The sequence below is a fragment of the Haliotis rufescens genome, unplaced genomic scaffold (assembly GCF_023055435.1).
Source record: "Haliotis rufescens isolate VD_foot unplaced genomic scaffold, xgHalRufe1.0.p SCAF_85, whole genome shotgun sequence".
Taxonomy (NCBI): domain Eukaryota; kingdom Metazoa; phylum Mollusca; class Gastropoda; order Lepetellida; family Haliotidae; genus Haliotis; species Haliotis rufescens.
This window is the reverse complement of record NW_025964378.1, coordinates 131,456-154,821: the sequence shown is the minus strand read 5'-3', so window position 1 is coordinate 154,821 and position 23,366 is coordinate 131,456. Positions and strand designations below refer to the sequence as shown.

The 23,366-nt window shown below is 39.4% G+C and overlaps 1 protein-coding gene across 1 annotated transcript in view; it reads right to left on the bottom strand.

The window, feature by feature from the left end:
* Positions 1–23,366, bottom strand: part of LOC124146919 — a 56,809-nt gene that overhangs the window by 16,697 nt on the left and 16,746 nt on the right. The window contains exons 2-6 of the mRNA XM_046517482.2: positions 14,785–15,111; positions 11,913–11,991; positions 4,791–4,967; positions 3,260–3,436; positions 2,464–2,637 (exon numbers count right to left, since the gene is read on the bottom strand). Coding sequence (XP_046373438.2) covers positions 2,464–2,637; positions 3,260–3,436; positions 4,791–4,967; positions 11,913–11,991; positions 14,785–15,081 — 904 coding nt within the window. The 5' untranslated portion in view covers positions 15,082–15,111. The remainder of the gene's footprint in view (positions 1–2,463; positions 2,638–3,259; positions 3,437–4,790; positions 4,968–11,912; positions 11,992–14,784; positions 15,112–23,366) is intronic.

The following is a 23,366-nucleotide window of genomic DNA, read 5'->3' as shown; positions in this document are numbered from 1 at the left end:
CGAACGCTGAAGTGAACTTTCCGCCATATTGGATGGTGTTTACAAAATCACGTTTCGTGTATGCCGGTTACGAGACCCCTTTTAGATTCGACCGCCTCCGTGGTCTTGTGGTAGAGCGTCCGCCCGGAGAGCGGAGGGTCCGGGGTTCGATCCCCGGCTACATCATACCAAAATACGTTAAAAGATGGTACTTGTTGTTACCCTGTCTGGCGCTCGGCATTAAGGGGCTAAAACAAGGACTGGTCGGCTAGGAGTCAGTATACTGTGTCTGAGTGGCGTATTCATGTTAAACTGCGGCATGGTATCAATGAAATTTAAATATGGGATATTTACTCGGAGAATTCAATGACAAAAAAAGCACATTAGTGATCACGGGTATATGTGTTTTCTCTTCACCAAAGAATCGTTCAGAATGTTTTAGACAATACGCAAACACGAACGCTGAAGTGAACTTTCCGCCATATTGGATGGTGTTTACAAAATCACATTTCGTGTATGCCGGTTACGAGACCCCTTTTAGATTCGACCGCCTCCGTGGTCTTGTGGTAGAGCGTCCGCCCGGAGAGCGGAGGGTCCGGGGTTCGATCCCCGGCTACATCATACCAAAATACGTTAAAAGATGGTACTTGTTGTTACCCTGTCTGGCGCTCGGCATTAAGGGGCTAAAACAAGGACTGGTCGGCTAGGAGTCAGTATACTGTGTCTGAGTGGCGTATTCATGTTAAACTGCGGCATGGTATCAATGAAATTTAAATATGGGATATTTACTCGGAGAATTCACTGACAAAAAAAGCACATTAGTGATCACGGGTATCTGTGTTTTCTCTTCACCAAAGAATCGTTCAGAATGTTTTAGACAATACGCAAACACGAACGCTGAAGTGAACTTTCCGCCATATTGGATGGTGTTTACAAAATCACGTTTCGTGTATGCCGGTTACGAGACCCCTTTTAGATTAGACCGCCTCCGTGGTCTTGTGGTAGAGCGTCCGCCCGGAGAGCGGAGGGTCCGGGGTTCGATCCCCGGCTACATCATACCAAAATACGTTAAAAGATGGTACTTGTTGTTACCCTGTCTGGCGCTCGACATTAAGGGGCTAAAACAAGGACTGGTCGGCTAGGAGTCAGTATACTGTGTCTGAGTGGCGTATTCATGTTAAACTGCGGCATGGTATCTCAGTGGGCTAGCACTATAAATCGGCATCAGTCCGGACTAGTACAAGCAGCTACACACATACATACACGTGCATGCACGTCGCTATATAAGTGCAATAAACTTGGAAGCGACGTTAAATTTCACCTCACCTCACCTCACCTCACCTCACCTCACCTCACCTCACCCTATTAGATTACATATATTTCACAGACAGCTGCGAGACATACATCACTGAATTACACATTTTAGCATCAACATTAATACCAAACTTTGTCACTAATACAAATGGCTTGGATGAAATCAAGCGAAATAATTTAGTTGTGAAAACGAACGCTGAGCTGGTCTTGAGATGTCTTATACCAGGGCAAAATCGATTTTCTACTTTATAGCTAGCTATATTTCCTATAGAATGTATAATGTTATACATATGCATACAGATCCATTTCATAAAATATTTATGTCGTTCTGATATTTGAAACGTGAAATGTACAAATTGTCGCACAGTACTTTTATCGATCTGTCGACATTTGCTGTTTTTTGACGCATAACAAAATCTCGGTCAATACTTGACAGTGTCTCTTTTTTAAATCAATAATATTTGCAGGTACATTTAAACCAGCAGTTCGGGAATTTAACACCATATTATAGTCTGGGATATACCAAGTGCCGCGCAAGCGCATTAAATACACAAACGTGCGTGCGTACGTGCCTGCCTGCGTGCGTGCGTGCGAGAGAAACCTCAAACGCTGAGAGCCCAAGGAATGACGTAATACATTGAGCACTTCGGCATGCATCTATCAGCACGGCGAAACAAGCCGATGAAACGTTTTACAAATTGCAGCGCCATCGGCCATTCTTTAATGTCAACGTTGTCCCAAGCAGTTTAGTGTCCTTTTTGTGCACTGGCGTTCTTTAGTACACATTGTTCTTACTTTACAGTTGACGTATTGTGTTTGCGAGTTGTAAACAGTAACCTTTAATTGTAACATTCATTCTTTATTCGTAACATTTGACTATTATTGCGTACTTTTATCCTTTATTTCAACTTTGAACTTTTTGGCCGAAAGTCTGCCCATACATACGTTCATATGGTTTATATGGCAGTGGACTCATTTTAAGAAGTGCCTAATATATATCATCGTAAGTCCATTATACTTCTTTGGCTTCAGAACTCTTTATACATACCATCAGAAATTAGAATCTGACAAAACTGTTATACACAATGTCAAGTCACCTTCTATATCGACGCATTGTTTTCTATCGACACATTAACTAATACAGTAATTCGTATCGATGCAATCACTCACCTGTACAAACCAAGTCTGTTTGTGACCAAGTTCCATTAGTCAGGCACACTGATGTTCCGGTGCCCGATGATGAGTACCCTTCAACACAGAAAGAGTTGGCTTCGTCACCAAACGTCGTGTTGACGTAGTCGACCATGGCGCCGTCGTGATTGGGAGGGAAGCCACAGTCTACAACTGGGGTAACCCAAAAGACAATCAATGTTATAAACGAGTGCAGCTTGGTATCGCTCTTTCAAAATCTATCCTCAGGTTTTACAAAACAAATAATTGTTAACTGGACTGAGAAAAAAACCGTTCTTTGCCTCCAAGTGCCCCATACTGATAATCAAATTTACATTGGCATTAGTTGCAGGGTTTGTAATTCTTTTCATTCCTGAATATTCTCCAAATTTTAACTTTCACCGCAGTTTTGATTATGACGGTCAAACCCCCCTGAAGACAACACTTATCACTATATGAGCATGGACAGGTTTAGTTGGGTTCTAACCTATCATCTTCAAAGATGCTGTAGTTTGCTGTGTAGAGTTGTGTCCCCTAGTCGTTGATTTGAATCCCAGATTTGTTATTATATACGATCCTTATTCGTGCACATAGGTTTCACCAAAGTGGGTTTAAAAGTTTTTACATGTTTTATATTTGACATTCAGTAATATGACAGACAAAATGCTCAAAACACTAATAGACTCCCAAATCACCTTTAAATCCTAATTTGGATTTCAGTATGGTGTTATGGATGAGATAATAGTTGGGATGTTTAAAATGTTTCCAAACAAATAGACGTTAATAATAAACTTACTTGTACAATTTAGGTCTATAGTTGACCAAGTGGAGTCATCAGTGCACGTGCTGATCCCTGAACCTCCGGAATTGTCATAGCCTTCTCTGCACACGTACGTGGCGGTGGAATTGTACGACGTTGACGTCACCATCACATTTAGTTCGACCATAGTAGGCGGCAGCCCACAATCGATTACTGAAAAGATATCCAGGTTGATACTGCAATGAGGGCATGTTTGTTTGTTTGTGTGTCTGCAGTTTAACGCCGAGCTCAGCATTATTACAGCTATATGACGGCGGTCTGGAAATAATCGAGTCTGGACCAGACCATCCTAGTGATTGACATCATGAGCATCGAACCACGCAATTGGGATACGATGGCATGCATCAACCAAGTCAGCGAGCCTGACCACCCGATCCCTTTAGTCACCTCTTACGACACGCATAGTCACCTTTTACGTCCAGCATGGGTTGCTGAAGACCTTTTCTCTACCAGAAAGAGCCCAGCGATTTGACATTCAACGGCTCGAGGTCTTGCTTTTAATTTGCTTCAGCAAATGTTGCATATGTGTATACTCACTCACTCACTGTTACGGTATACTCGTTTCTCAAATACAGTAAAATACGTTTATAACGAACACACTTATAACGAACTGACGGATAATACGAACTTAATTTTGGTCCCCGCCATTTGCTGTATAGATGTTGTGTGTATGCTTATAACGAACTACGGTTAAAACGAACTTAAATTAGTGGTCCAACTGAGTTCGTTAAAACCGTAGTTTACTGTATATCGTTTATGTATTTTCGTCACCCAATATTCATTGGGTGTTCAATAAACTTCTATTTACTACAGACAGAGATGTCACACTCAAGTTAACTCATGTGTCACCTACAGTACCATTAGATCAGTATTATCATCTGAGTATAAGGGGTTAAGTCATGCTATATTCTTTTGTGTAAAAGGCCTGAAATCATGTCTGAAAGTATTGACTAATATATGGGGAAACACTTAAGTTCCAGACAAAGTCGCCTCAGTGTCTGCAACTAAAAGTGCAAAATCAATTAAAGAAGTGCCATCAATATGCATGCACTACCAGTAGGGAACACGCCGTCCTGCCTTCGCATGTGCCATGTGTGCGAGTGTGTTGGTTTTAACGCTTTCAACATTCATTGTAGTACTATCAAGGCGTGTCAATTTAAATTGTCTTTATTTCGTTACAAAGGAAAGACAAAACAGAACTTAACATATTCCTTCAATGGAACTCTTTGGAACAAAGCTGCTACAGGTCTCAGAAACGACATGGTTTATAAAGTACACAGACATGTATTGTAGCGGGGACTTTATAAACTACATTGGAAACTGTTCGTTCAAGCTCGTTTTCGAGATACAGAAATCAGATATGCTCCTCTGACATGAATGCGTCTCTCAGTCCCATAACGCAACTAAGAAGCCTCGAGTTGAATCGTGTCGGAGAAAAACATCTGATTTTATTAAGATTGAGTGTCCACTATTAAGTACTTTCCATTAAGATCATATTTCCTCTTACCCATGCAGGTGAGCGTGACCTCACTCCATGTCCCGTTAAACAAGCACGTGGTCCTATTATTTCCGCCAGTTTGCACGTGTCCTTCCTTGCAGGCATACTCTGTTGTCGACCGGAAGTTGGTTAAGGATAGGGTGTGGGAAGCCGACGCCACATCCGGGGGACTGCCACAATCAATGTCTGCCAGGTAAAGATTTGCTGTAGTTAGTATTCTTACTCATCTCTGCATATGATGAATAGATAGAGTCATCTTCCTGAGTCAAGGGAGTTAACTGACGATAAAAGTCCACTTACAACCCGTGCTGAACTAGGCTGGAATTATCAAGTAACATTTTGGCTGGGCTAAGTCAAATCAAAATCGCGTAAGGAAATCGGCATCCGGTCTATAATTAACTAGGTGACTGACGTGAAGATATCGGCCGATTGCGGGATTGGCAGAGTAAGGGTACCGTAAACTGAGCGTCGACAAATATTTTCCCAATATTTTCATGTTTTTAATCCAATGCACTTAGACTTTGACGCACTTGGAGAGGTAAGCCCCATCGTATTACAATAAAGATATTTATCATCTATCAGATTGTCTTATTATCCCCCGCCCCAACGAAGTTGGCGGGGGATATAGAAATGGGTTCCTTCCGTGTGTGTGTGTGCGTATGTGCGTGTGTGTGTGTGTGTGCGTGTGTGCGTGTGTGCGTCCCGAAATTGTTTCCGGAGCATAACTCAGAAACTGTTAAATATTTCTCTACGAAACTTAGCATGTCTATCAGACTCATGCTGAACTGGTGTCTTTTGCTATTTAGGAATTTTATAATTTTTTATTTTTTACGTTTCTATGGCAACAAGTTGGACTTAGGTTCTATAAGGGTGCTGTTCGTTTCCGGAGCGTAACTCAAAAACCATTAAATTCTTTCTTACAAAACTTTGCATGTCTACTGGTGCCTTTTCCTATTGAGGAATTTTAAAAAAATTATTTTTTACGTTTCCATTGCAACAAGTTGGATTTAAGTTTTAATATAGGATTGGTTTACTTAAGGAGTATAACAAATAAACTGTTAAATATTTCTTTGCCAAACATTGCATGTCTATATATAAAGCGCATACTGAACTAGTGCCATTTGATATTAAGGAGTTTTAGAAATGTTTATTTTAGAATTTCCATTGCAGCTATTTTGATATGGGCTAAGAGAAGTGTTGGGTCAGTTACCTGGTTTGGGACTATAACGTGTTAAAATGGGCGGTGGCTATAGATGACTGTGTCAGCTATACGCTTGTTACATTTGTTTTGAAGCATATAATATGAGAGGTGGAATCTGATTGGTCAATAGGAGGTGCATAAAAGGGACATAACTCGTAATAACCACTGGTGGCGCTACGATCGAGCCATGAAATTCTATCCAGCAAGGGTAGAAACTGGATTTTTATAGTCTGTTAATTCCCTTGCTTCGGTAAGATGAGGTAGAGTATATGAATCGAGTCGAGCTTAACTCCGTTTGTGAAGCGCATTTCAGATATACCACGTCATGTCAGCTCGTTGTTGGAGAAGCTCAAAGGGATGTTTGTCGTATGTCACATTGATGAAACCCACAGGTAAACAGGGGAGGAGTTCCATTGATGTACACCTTCTTTTTTACAATGGCTGTGTTCTTTCGGTGTGGAAACCGACGCCGTTACCATCACTTGCTTGACAACGGTATTAGTATCTACTGTTCAAAACGGTGTTAGTTCTAAACCGAAACGTCGCAACCATTGTAATGAAGAAGTTATCCATAGACCTATCCCCCTTGTTCACCATACGAACTTCTATATGCCACTTAAAAGACCCGCGACGATCCGGATCAGAAGAGGTCTTCAGCAACCCACGCTTGCCGTAAAAAGCGACTACGCTTGTCGTAAGAGGCGACTGATAGGATCGGGTGGTCAGGCTCACTGACTTGGTTGGTGCATGTCATCGTATCCTAATTGCGTAGATCGAAGCTCATGATGTCAAATACTTGATTGTCTGGTCCAGACTCGATTATTTACGGACCGCCATCATATAGCTGTAATATTGCTGGGTGTGGCGTTATACAACAAACAAACCCAACTGCGTGGGTCGATGCTCATATTAATCATTGGATCGTCTGGTTCAGACTCGATTATTTACAGACCGCGGTCACATAGCTAGAATATTGCTGAGTGCGGCGTTAAACATCAAACAAACATAAAGAAGTTATTGTTTTGTGCTGACAGGGCAGATCATTATCAGGTTGAGCCCGGTCACGCCAGAGAACCATAGGCCACTTGGTAGCCAGTACTTCAGGGACAGAATTCAAGGTTTGACCAAACACTCATTATCTTGGGTGTTGGATTTGATTCAGCGCTCTCTACAGCTGTCTGCCTCTTTTATAGTAATAATAAAAATTGTTTCTGCCCCTTTATATATTTCCACCGTTTTTTACATAAACAAATTATGACCATATTTTTTAACTTGAATGAACGATATTGAACGAGCATTGATCAATATAATTGTGTCATACAGATATGTGAGACATTGTGACCATCCGATTCACATAAGGTACCTAATAATTATCTAACCCGTTGGTGGGAGTATTGTCTAAGAGTAAGTATTTATGCTTTATTATAACTCTTTTGGCATAGGAGACAATAAATCATGGAAGCAGTTGATTGAATCTTAAATTAATAGCTGTTGTTTATTTACCATTCGTAAGAGTTAGTACTAACAGAGCCCCAAAGGCCAATGTCCCCATCTTGGACAACACAAGTCTGCCCATCAGGGGTTCTACAAACAAACTTTAAACAGTCAATGAGCATTGTCATTCAAGATCTTTTAATATCTACAAAAGCAATCGATACAAACAGACCTGAAATACCCGGAAAACCCCTCTTATCAAATGTGGCAGGCTGAGGTATTTATAAATATGTACATATCTTTTATTTAAGATTTCTTAGTAATTAGAAGTAGGTAGCATATATGTTACTGTCAATGTATAAAATGACTGAAATTTTCGTTTAGGCAATTTGCACAATTCCAAAATAATTCAGTCATTTAACAACTCTTTTTTCATTTAATATATTATGATTACAAATTCCAAACATTTTTCTCTCTATTTCATCACTAAATGAAAGGCTTATAAGAGAACGAAAGTATGATATGGTAAATTAATATTGGATATACAATGTCTCAACTTTCTGGTTTTAATAGATCTTAACTAACAATTTGATATCATTTGCATGTACGTCTTGCTGCAAAATAGCTGGAAACAACACGTGTCTTCTTAAGGTAAGGGGTGCCTATACATAATCCCAGCTCAATCCATAAAGTGGTTCTTGTGAAAGTCGATGGTGTCAAACGACGTCTCAGTACCAGCAGACACACCAGTCGTTGTTGTGTTTTCATATTGATGTGTCGGATGTTACTATGTGTCAACTTATCCATTGGCAAAATGTATTGGCGAAGTAAATGGATGGAACAAAGGTGTGAGCGATGGCATTTAACGTCAACCATATAATGAATTAGCCACTTTAGCAGGTACTTAATTTTGCATCGACCAAGACAGATGATGCATTGTATGGACACTTAATACGGTTTTGAGGGGATGGAGCAAGCATAAGAGAACACTTGAGGGAGCATATTGTTCAAAATGCTTTTGAAAGGCGTATACAAATAAACACACTCAATTCTAATCGAATATCCATGCGTTACGTCACATGGTCATGTTTCAGACCAACGTGTTCCAATCTGTTCTCTTGTGAAAACTTTGTTGCAATATTAGAAGCATTGATGAGAATTCTGCAGGGGTACTTGATAATGTGGCCGGAACGCAGAGGTCAAAACAAACGGACCGATCTCATAACACTGTAAATCTCAACAACACTGTAAATCTCAACAACTACAGCTTTAAATAAACAGGTTAACATTACATATTGCCTTCAAAACATACTTGTTGTTATTACAGTCCTTAACCAAGAATATAATACTTTGGTAATATTCTGTGATTATTGGGTTTCCGTGTGAATAGAGTTATGTGACAGTGTATATTGTTAACTTATTGTTGATATTAAGTGGCAGTTTTATTGAGGCGGTCTATAATGTTGACCTTGGCAGTGACCTTGATGTAGAGTGACCTCCCTTGGTTGTTTTTGGTCAAACGCGGTCCTGGGCATTACAGAGTGAGTGAGGGAGTTGCGTTTAACGCCGATTTTAACAATATTCCTGTTATATCGCGGCGTGTCAGCTTTATGTGGGAGGAAAGCCCGAAGTGATGCAGGTCTCAGACGTTTATCACTTCGGTGAAACCCACGGGCACGGGTTTAGTACTGACAAACCTAGAAACATAATAACGGCGAACCGGGATTCGAACCCACAATCATAGGTTTCTGGTGTCCCCAAGGGACGCAACTCTGCACAGTGAATCGCGGCGCCTTAGACGACTGGGCCACCCGTGCCCCCTATCACTGTACTATGTTGCATATACCACATTGCATATACCACACAGCATAAACCACGTTGCATATACCAAATTGCATAAATAAATTCTAATCCCGGCCAGATTTCAAAATGTATCGTTTTAACTTTCCTGCGATCTGAGCAAAAGTGGATGACGTCACCAGCTGGTCATGATGACGTCAGTGCGCAGATCTGAGTTCCTACATCCAAGATCTTGATTGGATATGGGAACCAAACAGTGGAGTAAAGTTCCCCTTTAAGACCAACAAAAAGCAGGAAACGACACTGGTACTTATTGTACTCATTTAGGTCGGCAACTTTGAAAATGAAATGTCAACATACTAGCATTTTAATGAAACACCTGTTTGATCACATTGAATGAAACGTCCCTCCTGATTGGTATCTTCCTGTTTTCCTGTCATCATGTTTTGAATGTTAACATTATTTTTATCGAGCAATTTGCTGTACGAGGGTCCGTCTATGCTAAAAACATGATCATTCTGTAATTTACAGACCTACAGATATCACGAACTGGTTTTCGTGGTTCCTTGGAGATCATTCGTTGTCTCGATCAGCCAGTCTGTGGTTGACATTATGAATATACACTACCCCCTTTACTATCCTTCTCTACTCGGCGGTTTTAGTATAGTTTTCATCCAGGCAGCATAAAATAAGTAAGTAAGAAAACAGAACTATGTTGATTTTTTTACGTCATACTATAACCTGACTTTGACATCGACACCATACACTGGAATAAACATTCTGTAACTAAGTGATTAGCTTGAGTGTACGGTATCTCCCCATACACACTTAGGACCACTTAGCAGCAGTTGGCGCTTGCATTATATACACATCATTGATGACTTTGTCCAATTAGTTCTGTCAGTTCATTGTTAAGGTTTTGTTCGTAGGAATACCTTTGAAGTTGACGGTTGACAAAGTAGACATAGTTTTACGCTAACAACTTCACATAGGCCATTACAGATTTAAATAAGTTGTTTCCCATAAATTGTGTCTACTTTGACACTGTTAAGGTTGTTAGTTTAGTGCGAAAAGAAGTAAAACTCATTATGTGTTAATAGAAAACTGAAACTTGTAAACAAAGATTATCTGCGAAAGTCGTGGTGGCATGTTGAAAAGAAAAAAGGAACACTGACTTCAATCGTTCGTTGTGTTTCGCGACAAACAATACAGACTTCAGATTGTTTCATCTTTGTGCATTGTCCAAGGGTCGGCACTTACAAATGGAAAGAGATGACTTGTTTATTAACTACATCCTTCAGAGTGAATGACTCGGCAATGTAGCATAATTGTCACTTACCATTGTCGTTCTCTTCGATTTAAAGATATTGTTCTGGCAGCTGTAGAATTGTGACAATGTTCTACTGACTTATATTGACGATGGCACGTTCTGTAAGAAAGGACGCTCTCATCCACTGCGAATATTATACGTATTACGCTGGATGAAAAAACTAAAATGTTTCTCTACTCGGATTTTTTAGTTTCGTTTTAATCCAGCTAACATGACATACAGAACCACGTTTCCATCTCAAACATGCAAAAGTGCATATAAATGGCACACTTTATTTCATTCGTTACTGTTAAAGCATAAAGGTTTCAATGTGTTCAGTGTTTCCCCAAAACTTATGTTTCATAGAAATACTATATGAGAACAATTAGTAAGATGTCAACGTTAAATATGGTATATATGTATAAATCGCCAACGCCAAAAATTAAACTTGATTATCTGTTGAAACAGATTCCATTGGGCATAAAAGGTACCTAGTGATGACAATTATATGAATGGATCACTGAAGAACATGATGACATAAGGTGTTGGCGTAAAGGGTAAGCCTGTCCTGCTCTACCGGTATAACCCGCTACTTGCAATTTGCAAGAAAATGTCAGTGTTTGTTTGTTGCCAAAAGCCGTACTCAGCATTCTCCTCCCAAACAATCGAGACCTGACCAGTCAATCCAATGACACGACAACACATTTACTGCTTCTGTTGAAACTAAAAACGATACGTTAACTTTGAATTACTTCCGCTGCATACATGTGCAGAGTGTGCTGCTGACAATGAAGGAGAAACACTTCAGAAACATGTTGGTTTGCTTCACAAGCGGGAGCGGTTTTAATGTCTCGGCCAAAACCAATGTTTTCTATGAATGACTCAGCATAATGATAAATTGAGCTTATGATGAAATGTTTAACTTCATAATGTGTGTGTGTTCTATCGATACAACTTTACTACCTGTGGCCAGACATTACTGCCTAGGGATATTATGAACTAGAATGCACTTGATGGGACAATTACTCCAGGTGTACAATGCCACTTTACTACCTGTGGCCAGACATTACTGCCTAGGGATATTATGAACTAGAATGCACTTGATGGGACAATTACTCCAGGTGTACAATGCCACTTTACTACCTGTGGCCAGACATTACTGCCTAGGGATATTATGAACTAGAATGCACTTGATGGGACAATTACTCCAGGTGTACAATGCCACTTTACTACCTGTGGCCAGACATTACTGCCTAGGGATATTATGAACTAGAATGCACTTGATGGGACAATTATTCCAAGTGGACAATGCTCCCCCCACCCCCCATCACCCACCCCCATCCCCCACCACAACAATAGAAAATTCGCAAAACAGGGACAAACTTACCCAATAGCGGCAAACATATGCCAGGTGGCTTCTTCTTTCTGACAAATACTTCAGTGTCGGAACATTTTGCGGAAACCACCTGAAACCAAACATTCTCTGATATGGCCAAGGTACGTTTCAAAATGAGCAGGACGTCAAGTATATTTATTAGTTTTGCCATCGGGGACCGATATTCTTATTAAACTTATGAAGTAGCGAGGCTTTTAACTGTCAAACGCTCGTCTCTATTTACGTAATTTGGATATATCTGTGTTTAATGGTAAAAAAACCTTTAATGTAATAGTTGTATCAGACTTTCAGATTCCTGTGGTTTTCTCCGTAGGCAGAAAACTAAAAAATATCAAAATCGGCATCAAACATTACGGTTGGTTGGTTTGTTGTTTTACACCGCACTCAGCAATATTCCAGCTATATGACAGCGGTCTGTAAATAATCGAGTCTGGACCAGACAATCCAGTGATTCATATCATGAGCATCGATCCACGCAATTGGGATCGATGATATGCTTCAACCAAGTCAGCGAGCCTGACCACCCGATGCCGTTAGTCAACTCTTACGACAAGCATAGTCGCCTTAACGGCAAGAATGGGTTGCTGAAGACCTATTCTACCCCGGATCTTCACGGGTCATCAACCATTACGGCATAGTTTAGGCAAGGGAAGATAACTCTACCGTAACATTTCGGACAATACTGACAGTAGCCGAACTAAAATTATGCCTTGATTTTATAGAGGACAAACAAATGATTATTGATCCAACTCAACACGGAGAATGACAAGCATGATAGAACGGTAATTTTGAGTTCGATTTTGATGACATTATCTGAAAACAATTTTGGTCAATAAATGTCATTATGAACATCAAATATTTTATGTCACAGAAACTGCTCTTGCGTGAATCATCGTAATCCCTAACGATTTCCTTTGATGCATTGAGCTCACAATGTCCTCTCACATGAGATGAATCGCAATCCATTTTCACCACCACAATTGCGTAATAGCTAAAGATTTTCTCTTCGCGTTAAATGTGCGCTTCGTCTCAGCCATCGATTATTCTTTAACGTCAAAGGGATTTACTCATACTCAAAAAGAATATATTGATGCAATACTGGGCGGTAGAATTAGATTTCAAAAATGTCTACATAACACAACTCATCACTTATTTAAATGGTGCTCTATATCAACTTGTGCACCTAACCATAGAAACTAATTTCTCAACACTATCGCTACTCAATTGTGCATCACGAAATAAGTGAAGTGGACCCGAATGTAAGGATGGGCAAAGGCCCTTTGGGAAGCAAAACTCATTGACAATACAGTAATGCTCCTGTCAGGAAGAATGTGTTTGGTATCTGTAAACCCAAACAGACAAAGTCATCTCGGAGCAACCGTGTATCCATTCAATATATTGTAAATATGATCTGTGGATTTTTGAGGACAAAATGGGCATCAATCCTTAAGGGTCTTAAAAAGTGAAACGTTTCATGGAGATGCAATGAAATGTTTATGACACAAGAAACAAACCCTATCCTCATTTAAATGTGTTCATTGGGAATACAATAAACAGATTAACACAATTAAAAAACATTTTTATTAGCATAAGGAATATATAATAAAAGGAAAGTTCATTGAAGTTTCCGACTGCATCATAAGCAGATCACCAAGGATCTCTTGTGTGACCAGCGAATGTGATCATCACTAGGATATTTTAAGTATTATATGGTAGGTCAATACAGTATGAACTTGAAGCAATGTCAACAAATTTTGGAACTTTCACTTCACAGTATATGAAGCAGATCTTGAAGGGTTTAGTTCTAAAACATCATGCCACTTTTAATGGAGACATAGCATTCTGTAGACATGGCTTCATGTCAGTTTGACGTGAAGCAAATGTACATTTTGAGCTTATTACACTTTATCAGCAGTTGTCGGGATGTGAGGAGAAGTGTCATCTCATTGATGAGTATGAGAATCGAATAATCGCCGACGTGATCGAATCCACTCACTCACTCATTGGCCACATCGGGGCCAAACAAGCCATATTGAAACGTTTCGTACACGCAACAACTTGACTGCCGCAGACCTTATAGAAATATCAAGAATGATAATGCTTTCCTTCAAATCAAAGTGTTTCTGTTCAGCACACAAGAACCCGTTTTCAAAATCAGCCGTACTCTCCTACACAGAGTTCCTTGCGGCCGGCAGACAGCTAGCATAGTACCTCTGCCACAGGCCAGCGCCATGTGACGATTCGTCACATCTTTCACAGTCCATTCAAGATATTGCATATGCTTTTCATCCGTTTCATGTTTGACAAGTCTACACATTTTCATAAACAAATGTCAAAGAATGGTTAACTTTCATTGAGAAAGTATGCAAATACGTAAAAATCTACTTGTTTTTGCGTAGTTATCCTATGTTAACATTGGTTGTACGGCTCCACGTGCTGTCATCGAAGCCCAACGGAGAGCTAGCGACACGGTCACTTTGATGCATAAATATATATTGTCATGCAACTCACTGTCGCAATTGTAAAAGCATATCTATATAGTTATGCAAAACAATATGTAAAGCGCCCCCAAATACTTGCATTAGTCCGTTCTATACTGATTTCTGAAAAAGCGCGTTTGTTTACAAACAAGAGAAAAGTCCGGTCACGTGATATGCAAATTAGCCTGTGGCAGTGGCGTTATGCTGAGTCACCACTGCGACGGAGTGTGAATCAGTCGTATTTTTATGCGAAGTTTGTGCGGCGGGATTGTTGGTATACAGTTAACATGGAAACCATCTAAAATTACCCCAGAGGTGACCGAGGTATTACAGACATATCGAGTGGGCACAAATGGCTTGTATGAATAACATGCATGCCTTACCCCAGGTGGCTGTGAAGGCTTTGAAGTCACAACCACATCATCACCAACTTGCGGGTCTCCTCCTAGAGTGAGACCACATGACCTTGACCTCACATTGTAGTTGAATGTGATACATAGGGGTTGGTAGGAACATAGTGTCTGGCACTGAATGACATTTTGAACAGGCGACGTGTAGTACTGTGACTGGTCACTTGTGTACCCGACCTTTGTGGACTGACCAGTCAGAAATGATGACAGAGCGGTCACTATCTGCACTTTGAACAGTATCACAACGATGCTTTCTTCATGTCTTAACATTGTCCTTCCGTGTCTTCTGAACTGGGCTTTCTGTAAAATAAGATAGACAGTTAAGAGATCAAATATAATATGAAAACAAACATCTCTAAATATTTGGCCTGTGGACTGTAGATTGGATGTCACGTTTGAACAAGTCATCTAAGACACCGCAATTGGCTTTGCAGAGTTGCGTCCCTTATTCGTACCAGGATCGGGTAATCTTTGTGTCGAATCCCAGATTTTGATTCCTTGGTATGTCAGCATTGGTCTGCCACACATAATTGTCCAAAGGAAATGAAGGGAAAAAATCATTTGTACGCAAGGTTTTAAAAAAACGAAATTGTTTAGTTAACATGCCGGTTGTCTGAAAAATAACGTGTACTGCATCAAGAAATTAGATAAAGGCCAAACCTATCTTCACAAACTTTGGGGGTTACAGTTTCGGCGTTCGTCGTGGTGTTTGAAAAGTGATTGGTTGTCAGGAGTCATACATTGCCTTAAATGCAGACAGACAGACAGTCTAAAGGTTTCATCGAAAATTATCAATTGACCTAGAATATTCTTGAAAAAGTTATTTTGCTTCAGACTGTTGAAACGAAAGTAGCTGCCTACCACAAGAATCGAACTGTTGCAAGGCGTTTTTCTTCATTCGTGGTTTTAAATAATCTCAAAACAATTCCACGACCTTACTTCGTCATGACCTTCACACGGCGGATTCAGGAGGAAGAATCACTACCCCATTGCTGACCTGTTACTGGGCAGCAGCGGAATAATAAGAAAAGACCATCTCGGAGATGCAGCCATGAGTTTTTCAGATCGAGTACACAAGCAGACAGCAGGATGATTCAAAATTCAATGTCTACACACATACAAATCAATAACCGATGGGATGATTCATAAACTGAGCGAGACGGAGCGAAAGTTTGATAAGACTCATTGTCTTCAGCGCCAACACGTTTAGGTGGCGATGACCTAGTTGTCACTCTATTTTTCTCAAATCTCTCGTGTACTTCTACTACTTGTACATTTCACCAACGTAGTAACAGACCTCCCATATCATCTGGAAAATACCCAGTACCTCAAGGGTAGGTCGTCTCCCTTTCAAAGGAAAATATATAAGGACACAACTTCGAATTCATAAAATTCTAATCGCATAGACTATGCTGTCATGGTTTGATCAATGCGTACTTTCTAACCATCAAATATTGTTTTACAAATTATGATGTATGGAACCTATTTATGGCTTCCAGAGACGAATAAAGTGGCTTATAGTTATAGATTGGCATTCTTAAGCAAACAATTAAATAAAATGTTTCTCCAACTATGATTATCTCTGAGCATATTTCACAATAGCCACAGGCATGTTGATCAGTGGCCAACGGAAAATTGGTTCGCACTGAAAAAACCTGTTTAAAGTAACCATGCGGTACATGTCTGGAAAGAGCTCTAAACACCAATGGGAAATGGTTGGAACACCTTCATATTTTCAAGTAGTCACGTTTTTGATGTTTTTTAAAAAAAATTACCCACTCTGTTGTAGTATTTCAAAAAATACATTTCTGTCGAGAAGATAAAAGTGTTAAACAACTGTAGCTCATTCATGTCAGCAAGAGCAGACACTTTAATATTATGACCATTGTGATGAAGAAAGTGTGATCTCAGATATACTCTTCAAAAAAAGAAACGCAGTACGGATATTTTGGGCCATGAAAGCAAAATCAGTGGAGGTGCCAAATGAAGAGGTTTAATGTGTTATAGTGTCAAATAACCCGGATCAAAATTATCACAGCAAGGACATGCAAACCATTGGTTGGGAAACACGTACGATTCGGAAATAACGCATCAAGTGCATTAACAAAAGGGTCATGGAGCTGCACGTACTGCACGTGCAGTAGCACGTTGAACGGTATTAAAGTGCAGGGTTTTTGATTGCCTGGCATCTGCGTCAATCAAACAGTGACAGTTCAACAACATGCCAAGAATAACAGTAGTGCAAAGAAACAACGTCATAGGCCGCTTGCAGGCAGGGGAATGTAACGCCCAGCACCATCACAAGGCTATGGGATCGGTTTCAACAGAGTTACAGCATGGGCCACCTCAACCGCATCCCAAATACCCGGACTGCGCAGAATCTCCGACCAGACCGTACGAATCCGTTTAAGAGCGGCAGGTCTACGTGCGTCCTATTGAGTCGACAACATCGTCAACAACGCTTGCATTGGTATCGTCAACACAGGGTATGGCCTCAACTGCGATGGAGAGATGTCAGGTTCAGCGACGAATCAAGATTTCTCCTTCGTCTTCGACAGACGTGGGGAAGAACGTTACGTCGAAACTGCATACAGGAAGTTGACAGGTTTAGTGGGGGTAGCGTTATTATGTAGGCGGCTATCTCTCATCATGCCAGGACGGATTTGGTCCATATCCAGGGCAGTCTTACGGCTCAATGATACATCAACGAAATTTTCCTACCACACGTCCACCCAAATGCACCCAACGGCAACGGTGTATTCCAGAAGGACAACGCTCGATCGCATACAGCACGGATCACAAGAGCCTGCCTACACAACAACAACAACGTTGATGTTTTCCCCTGGCCATCCGGATTCCCGGATTTGAACCCGACAGAGCATCTGTGGGATGAATTGGATAGACGGCTACGCCGACGTCAATCACAACCCCATACGTAGCAGCACTTGGCTTTTGCGTTGCAGGCCGAATGGGCTACCATTGATTCCAACGGAAGACATACCCGTTATTGATGGTAGCTGACCTTCACCTTGGACTTTTCCTATGTACTGATAACTGAGATGACTACAATCACCAGGTGTTCTCTCCACAACATTTTTGCTGAATACCTGGTACGGTTCCCCGTATCAATGTATTTTCCTGACTCACACACATCTGGATTTGCGTTCCTGTTTTTGAACAGTATATAAGTTCATGACAAAACTCCCAAATTTTGTGTTCACAAGTAAGTGGATATTTTTCGACCAGTGATCGTTGATGACGAAAACCTTATATGTATGAAGCATGATAAACGGATGCTTCCGGGTCAAATCCACACACAACGTTGAGTTGTCTCTTACAAATACCATCATGAATTCTGTGAAAAAGGCGATTAGTGTGTATACACGTGACTCGAGCTGTATCAACATATAAAACAGTCGGGGCATATTGATAACCCATGACTTCACAGTTATGCATCGATTACAAGTTAAGATATGAATGGATTCCTTATCAAGAGGTAACTTGTAAGAAACTTACGTCCTCACTGTTGAAACAAATAGTTTCGTTCCAAAACAGACAACCTAAAGAATTAGGTGTTGTTTTCAAAATGCGAAATGCAGGATAATGTGAGCCGTTATCATGATTTTTTGTTCTCATTTTTCAAATGGCAACGTTCCGAGCAATCACTAAAACAATCGCGATAAATATAATTTCCAGCGTCATTGAGCCTTAAATAGATGTTTAAAGAAAAAATTTGAAGATTTGGTGAACGTGTAAAACTTTAATCATGGAAATCAGACAAATTCCTGACTGACAATTGAACGTTAAAACAAGACTCAGCAAAGTATATACAACGCGGACTTATGGTCGATCCGTTTTCCAGTGTATTTCAATCGCAATAATAATCTCATAAGGCTTGAACAAACGTTTGGCTCTTAAAATATATTTCACATTCCTAAATCATCGCCACTGGATTATTTTCTGCTTATGTAAACGCTTGGTATTTTGGAAAGCCTGTATGACCTAGGTTTTGTTGTGTCTTTTTGTCAGTGCTTGGCAAGCTGGGAGTAAAATATTACTTAGTGTCATGTGGAATGATTATGTTAATATTTGACATGTTGTAAGATATAATGTTCCTGTTACTGTCCAGAAATTAAGTACGTTCAAATACATAAAAAAAGGTCGCAAATTGTTACACTGCCACCTTAGTGGACAGAGCTTTCGGCCCAGAGAGGGGGAGTTGATTGATGCTGTTTTCATGGGAACATACTAAGGTAGAAAAAATGAAAATAAAAATGTTCAAAAACTCAATATTGAAATATTTCGCCCATGGACGAGAATATTTTCCTTTGCTCAAAACTAGTGGTTTTGTTCCGCAAATACATACAGGTGTTCTTACAAATTTCATGATACATAATGTAATTCATTTTAACTTATTTTTCATTCAACTATTTTATAGCGTTATTGAAATATTTCGCCCATGGGTGAGAATATCTTCCTTTGCTCAACAGTTTTAGTTTCGCAAATACATAAAGATGTGTCTACAAGCATGACACATGATTCAACTTATTTTAACTTAATTCAACTTATGTGTGGCGTTATTAAAATAGTTCGCCCATGTTTTCGTCAGTCCCTTTAAAACATTAACTAATTGTGTGCAAAGTATATTATATGATGTGAAATATACTTTATATTATCTCATTACGTTACTATTTAAAAAGGGCCTTTGGTTGGATGTTTCTTTTTATAGAAGTTTTACAAATTTCACCTTTTTTACCTTTTGTAGCGATCTTTAATGAACAAGGCCTTCCCTCTCAAAACGTTTTGATAGTTTATCATACGAATTCATGCGCGTGTATTCCAATTCATTGGCGTTATTTTCCACAACATTAAAGTTTAGTTAGTTTTTTTTCATTTCCCATTTTATGTCTCCTTGTTACATCACACAGGGCAATTAAGTGACATTAGGTATACAGGTACAATATACAGGCACGCGTGCGCGTATTTTAATGGAAAAAAAACCCGATTCGTCTTTCATTGCATAACGTCTGGCTGAATATCTCACATTCTAACGAAATCTCGAAATAATTGTTTAGTTATAGGCGGTGTCGAACTGACCAATGGAAATTATGTTTAATGGTGATTGAGGAAAACTTGAGTGAATATTATGACACAAGAGCAACTTTTAAATGCATTTCCACTTTTGGTGTGAAATGGGAACAGTTCAGGAAAAGAAAACAACAGACATCTTATGATACTTCTCATATTCTCATTGGTACGTTGTATCTAATTACAATGTCGGCCATATTTACAGGTGATTCTACAATACCTGCTCTCGTTCAATTACAATCTACTACACCAAGCGTGAATAAACAGTTATGCAGGTGTTGCTGTGGGCAAATACCTTATATATATTGTGACAGGAATGGGTTGCTGAAGATCTGTTCTACCCCGGATATTTACGGGTCCATTGACGCAGGGATTTGTGTAAAGTCATTCAGACAGCATACAATGTCAACTCAAAAATGATACTCAATGTCTCCTCAAAGTAATATAGTACGGTACTTCGAGTACATGTGAGATTATACTCTGGTTAGGGAGATGTTTAATCTATATAACGTGTTATTATTCTACCTAATAATGTATTTAATGAAATTAATGAAAAACAAACTCTACGGTTAAAAGGTTTCATTTAAAACTACTCCTGGCCTTGCCTAATAAAACACCTGCAACCCGACACAGACAGACAGACTGACAAACAGACATAGTTTTTTAAGGTGTCACATTGCATGAAACAATAAGAATACGTCATATTAAATTCATCATACCATCCAGCCTAGCTAGGCTTATGAGACACTATTTTAAAACAGATATACACTAGTAATTCTTACCTAATAGAACAATAAAATAGATTAAAATGTATTAAAATATACAGATATCAATCGACTAAGACATATATTATGTAAAACGCTGTCTCTTGTTAAACATTTCATTAATAGTTGATACTAAAAGTTTGATTAACGAGGCGTCAGAGCTTGACATGACGTCAGTTAACACAGTAAAAGTCTTATCAATTAACATAGTAAAAGTCTTATCAGATGATATAAATCTAAAAGATTAACAAGTTCAAACCTAAGATCATCATAAAAGCAACAATAAAAAAGAAAATGAACTTCAGATTATAGATGATTACAAAAAGGGCACAGTCTCTCAGTAAGTGGAGTGGGAGGTTTGTTTTAGCGACCAGTCTCAATGTGGAGGGGTAGATTACCACAACGTAATTTAGTGAGATTTCGTCGCTTATTTCTTGATATAATGGTTTGTAGATAGGGCTCCGGTCAACAATCCTTCTTAAACAGCCTGTAAGTGCGAAGGTTGTCACAATTAAGATTTCTCCGGTCATTCCACAATTCTGTAAACCATTTTTCTTCATCCAGTCTGTAGAGGCGCTGTTTAATTTGGGACACAATTCTCTTGATGGATGCGGGTGATATCAGAATATCCATTATCTATTATTGCCTACCCAGCTTCAGAACACTACTGGGAAAGGAACCTTTCCTACCTTTAGACCAGTTAAAAAGTTTAAAAGTAAGTCTGTCACTTGGTGTTTGACAACATATCTGAAGGCTTCAACTCTCTGACAAGTAAGGCAAGATTTCAATCCCATTTCACCTTGTACTGCGATATTTGATGTAGTTCGAGGAAGAAACGACATGCTCTTTGCTGTGCATTACTTATTTCCATACAGTCCCCAGATAGGCGCACCATACAATAATATAGGCTGTACAGTTGACTCGTACAGTGTTTTGAAAACATCATAAGCCATGTCACCACACTGCCTGTACTTGGTGATAAGAAGGGACCAGGCCCTGCTAGCACATTTAGCTATTTCCTTGATAGTATACTTCAAATCCAAATGTTCTTCAAACCACAATCCCAAGTGCTTGTATGAGCGAGTATAATCTAATAGCACGTTGCAGCAGTTGAACTGGAAGACTGAACGACCAACACTATTTAGTCTAAAATGCACTATGTTGGACTTATCTCTGTTAATGCTGAGACGCCATCTACTACACCAACTTGATACAACATCCAGCATATTTTGTAGTTTCCCCTCAGTAGGGGCAATCAGAACTATGTCGTCAGCGTAGAGTAAAACAGAAACGCACATCGCGTCAATTGTAACTCCATCATTCAACTCGTCAAGTTCATTTGCCAGGTTGTTAATATATAACGAAAACAAAGTCGGAGACAGTGTGCATCCTTGCCTGACGCCTGTTGATACTTTAAAGAATGGACCCGTGAAGATTCCGGGGTAGAATAGGTCTTCAGCAACCGATACTTGCCGTAAAAGGCGACTATGCTTGTCGTAAAAGGCGACTAACGGGATCGGGTGGTCAGGCTCGCTGATTTGGTTGATACATGTCATATATCCCAATTGCGTGGATCGATGTTCATGATATTAATCACTGGATTCTCTGGTCCAGACTCCATTATTTACAGACCGCCGTCTTATAGCTGGAACACGTCCCATTTTAATTCTGGAAACCCAAAAGTCCAGAAACTCTACGCTCTTTGCCCAGTATCGGTCAAAGTTATTTACAAAATTAAACATGCTGTTTTCATGGGAACATAACAAGGAATAAAAAATGGAAAAAAAATGTTTAAAAACTTAATATTTACACTATGTCGCCATATGTTCCTTTACTTAAAACTCATGTTTTTGTTTCGCAAATACATTAAATGAATTCATTCAAGTATCATGACACAAAATATAACTCATTTTAACTTAATTCAACTATTTTATAGCGATATTGAAATATTTCGCCCCTGGGCGAGAAAAAGGTTTGGCCCATGGGCAGGCCCATGGGCGAGAATATGTTCCTTTACTCAAACCTCATGTTTTTGTTTCGCAAATTATACATTAAATGTATTTATTCAAGTATCATGACACAAAATGTAACAAAATTAAACTCATTTTAACTTAATTCAACTATTTTATAGCGATATTGAAATATTTCGCCCATGGGCGAGGAAAAGGTTTGGCCCATGGGCGAGAATATTTTCCTTTACTCAAAACTTATGTTTTTGTTTCGCAAATACATGCGGGTGTTCTTACCATTTTCATGGCACATAATGTAACACAATTTTACTTAATTCAGCTATTTTAAAACGTTATTGAAATATTTAGCCCATGGGCGAGAAAAGGTTTGGCCCATGGGCGAGAATCTTTCCCTTTGCTCAAAACTCATGTTTTAGTGCCGCATATACATAAAGGTGTTCTTAGAAGTTTCATGTCACATAATTTAACAAATTTTAACTTAATTAATCTATTTTACGGCGTATTGAAATATTTCGCTCTGGACGAAAAAGATTGGCCCATGGGCGAGAATATTTACCTTTACTCAACAGTTTTAGTTACGCAAATACATAAAGGTGTGTCTACAAGCATGACACATGATTCAACTATTTTACGGCGTTATTAAAATATTTCGCCCATGTTTTCGTCAGTCCCTTTAAAGCATCAACTAACCGTGTGCAAAGTATATTGTATCGTGTTAAATATACTTTATATT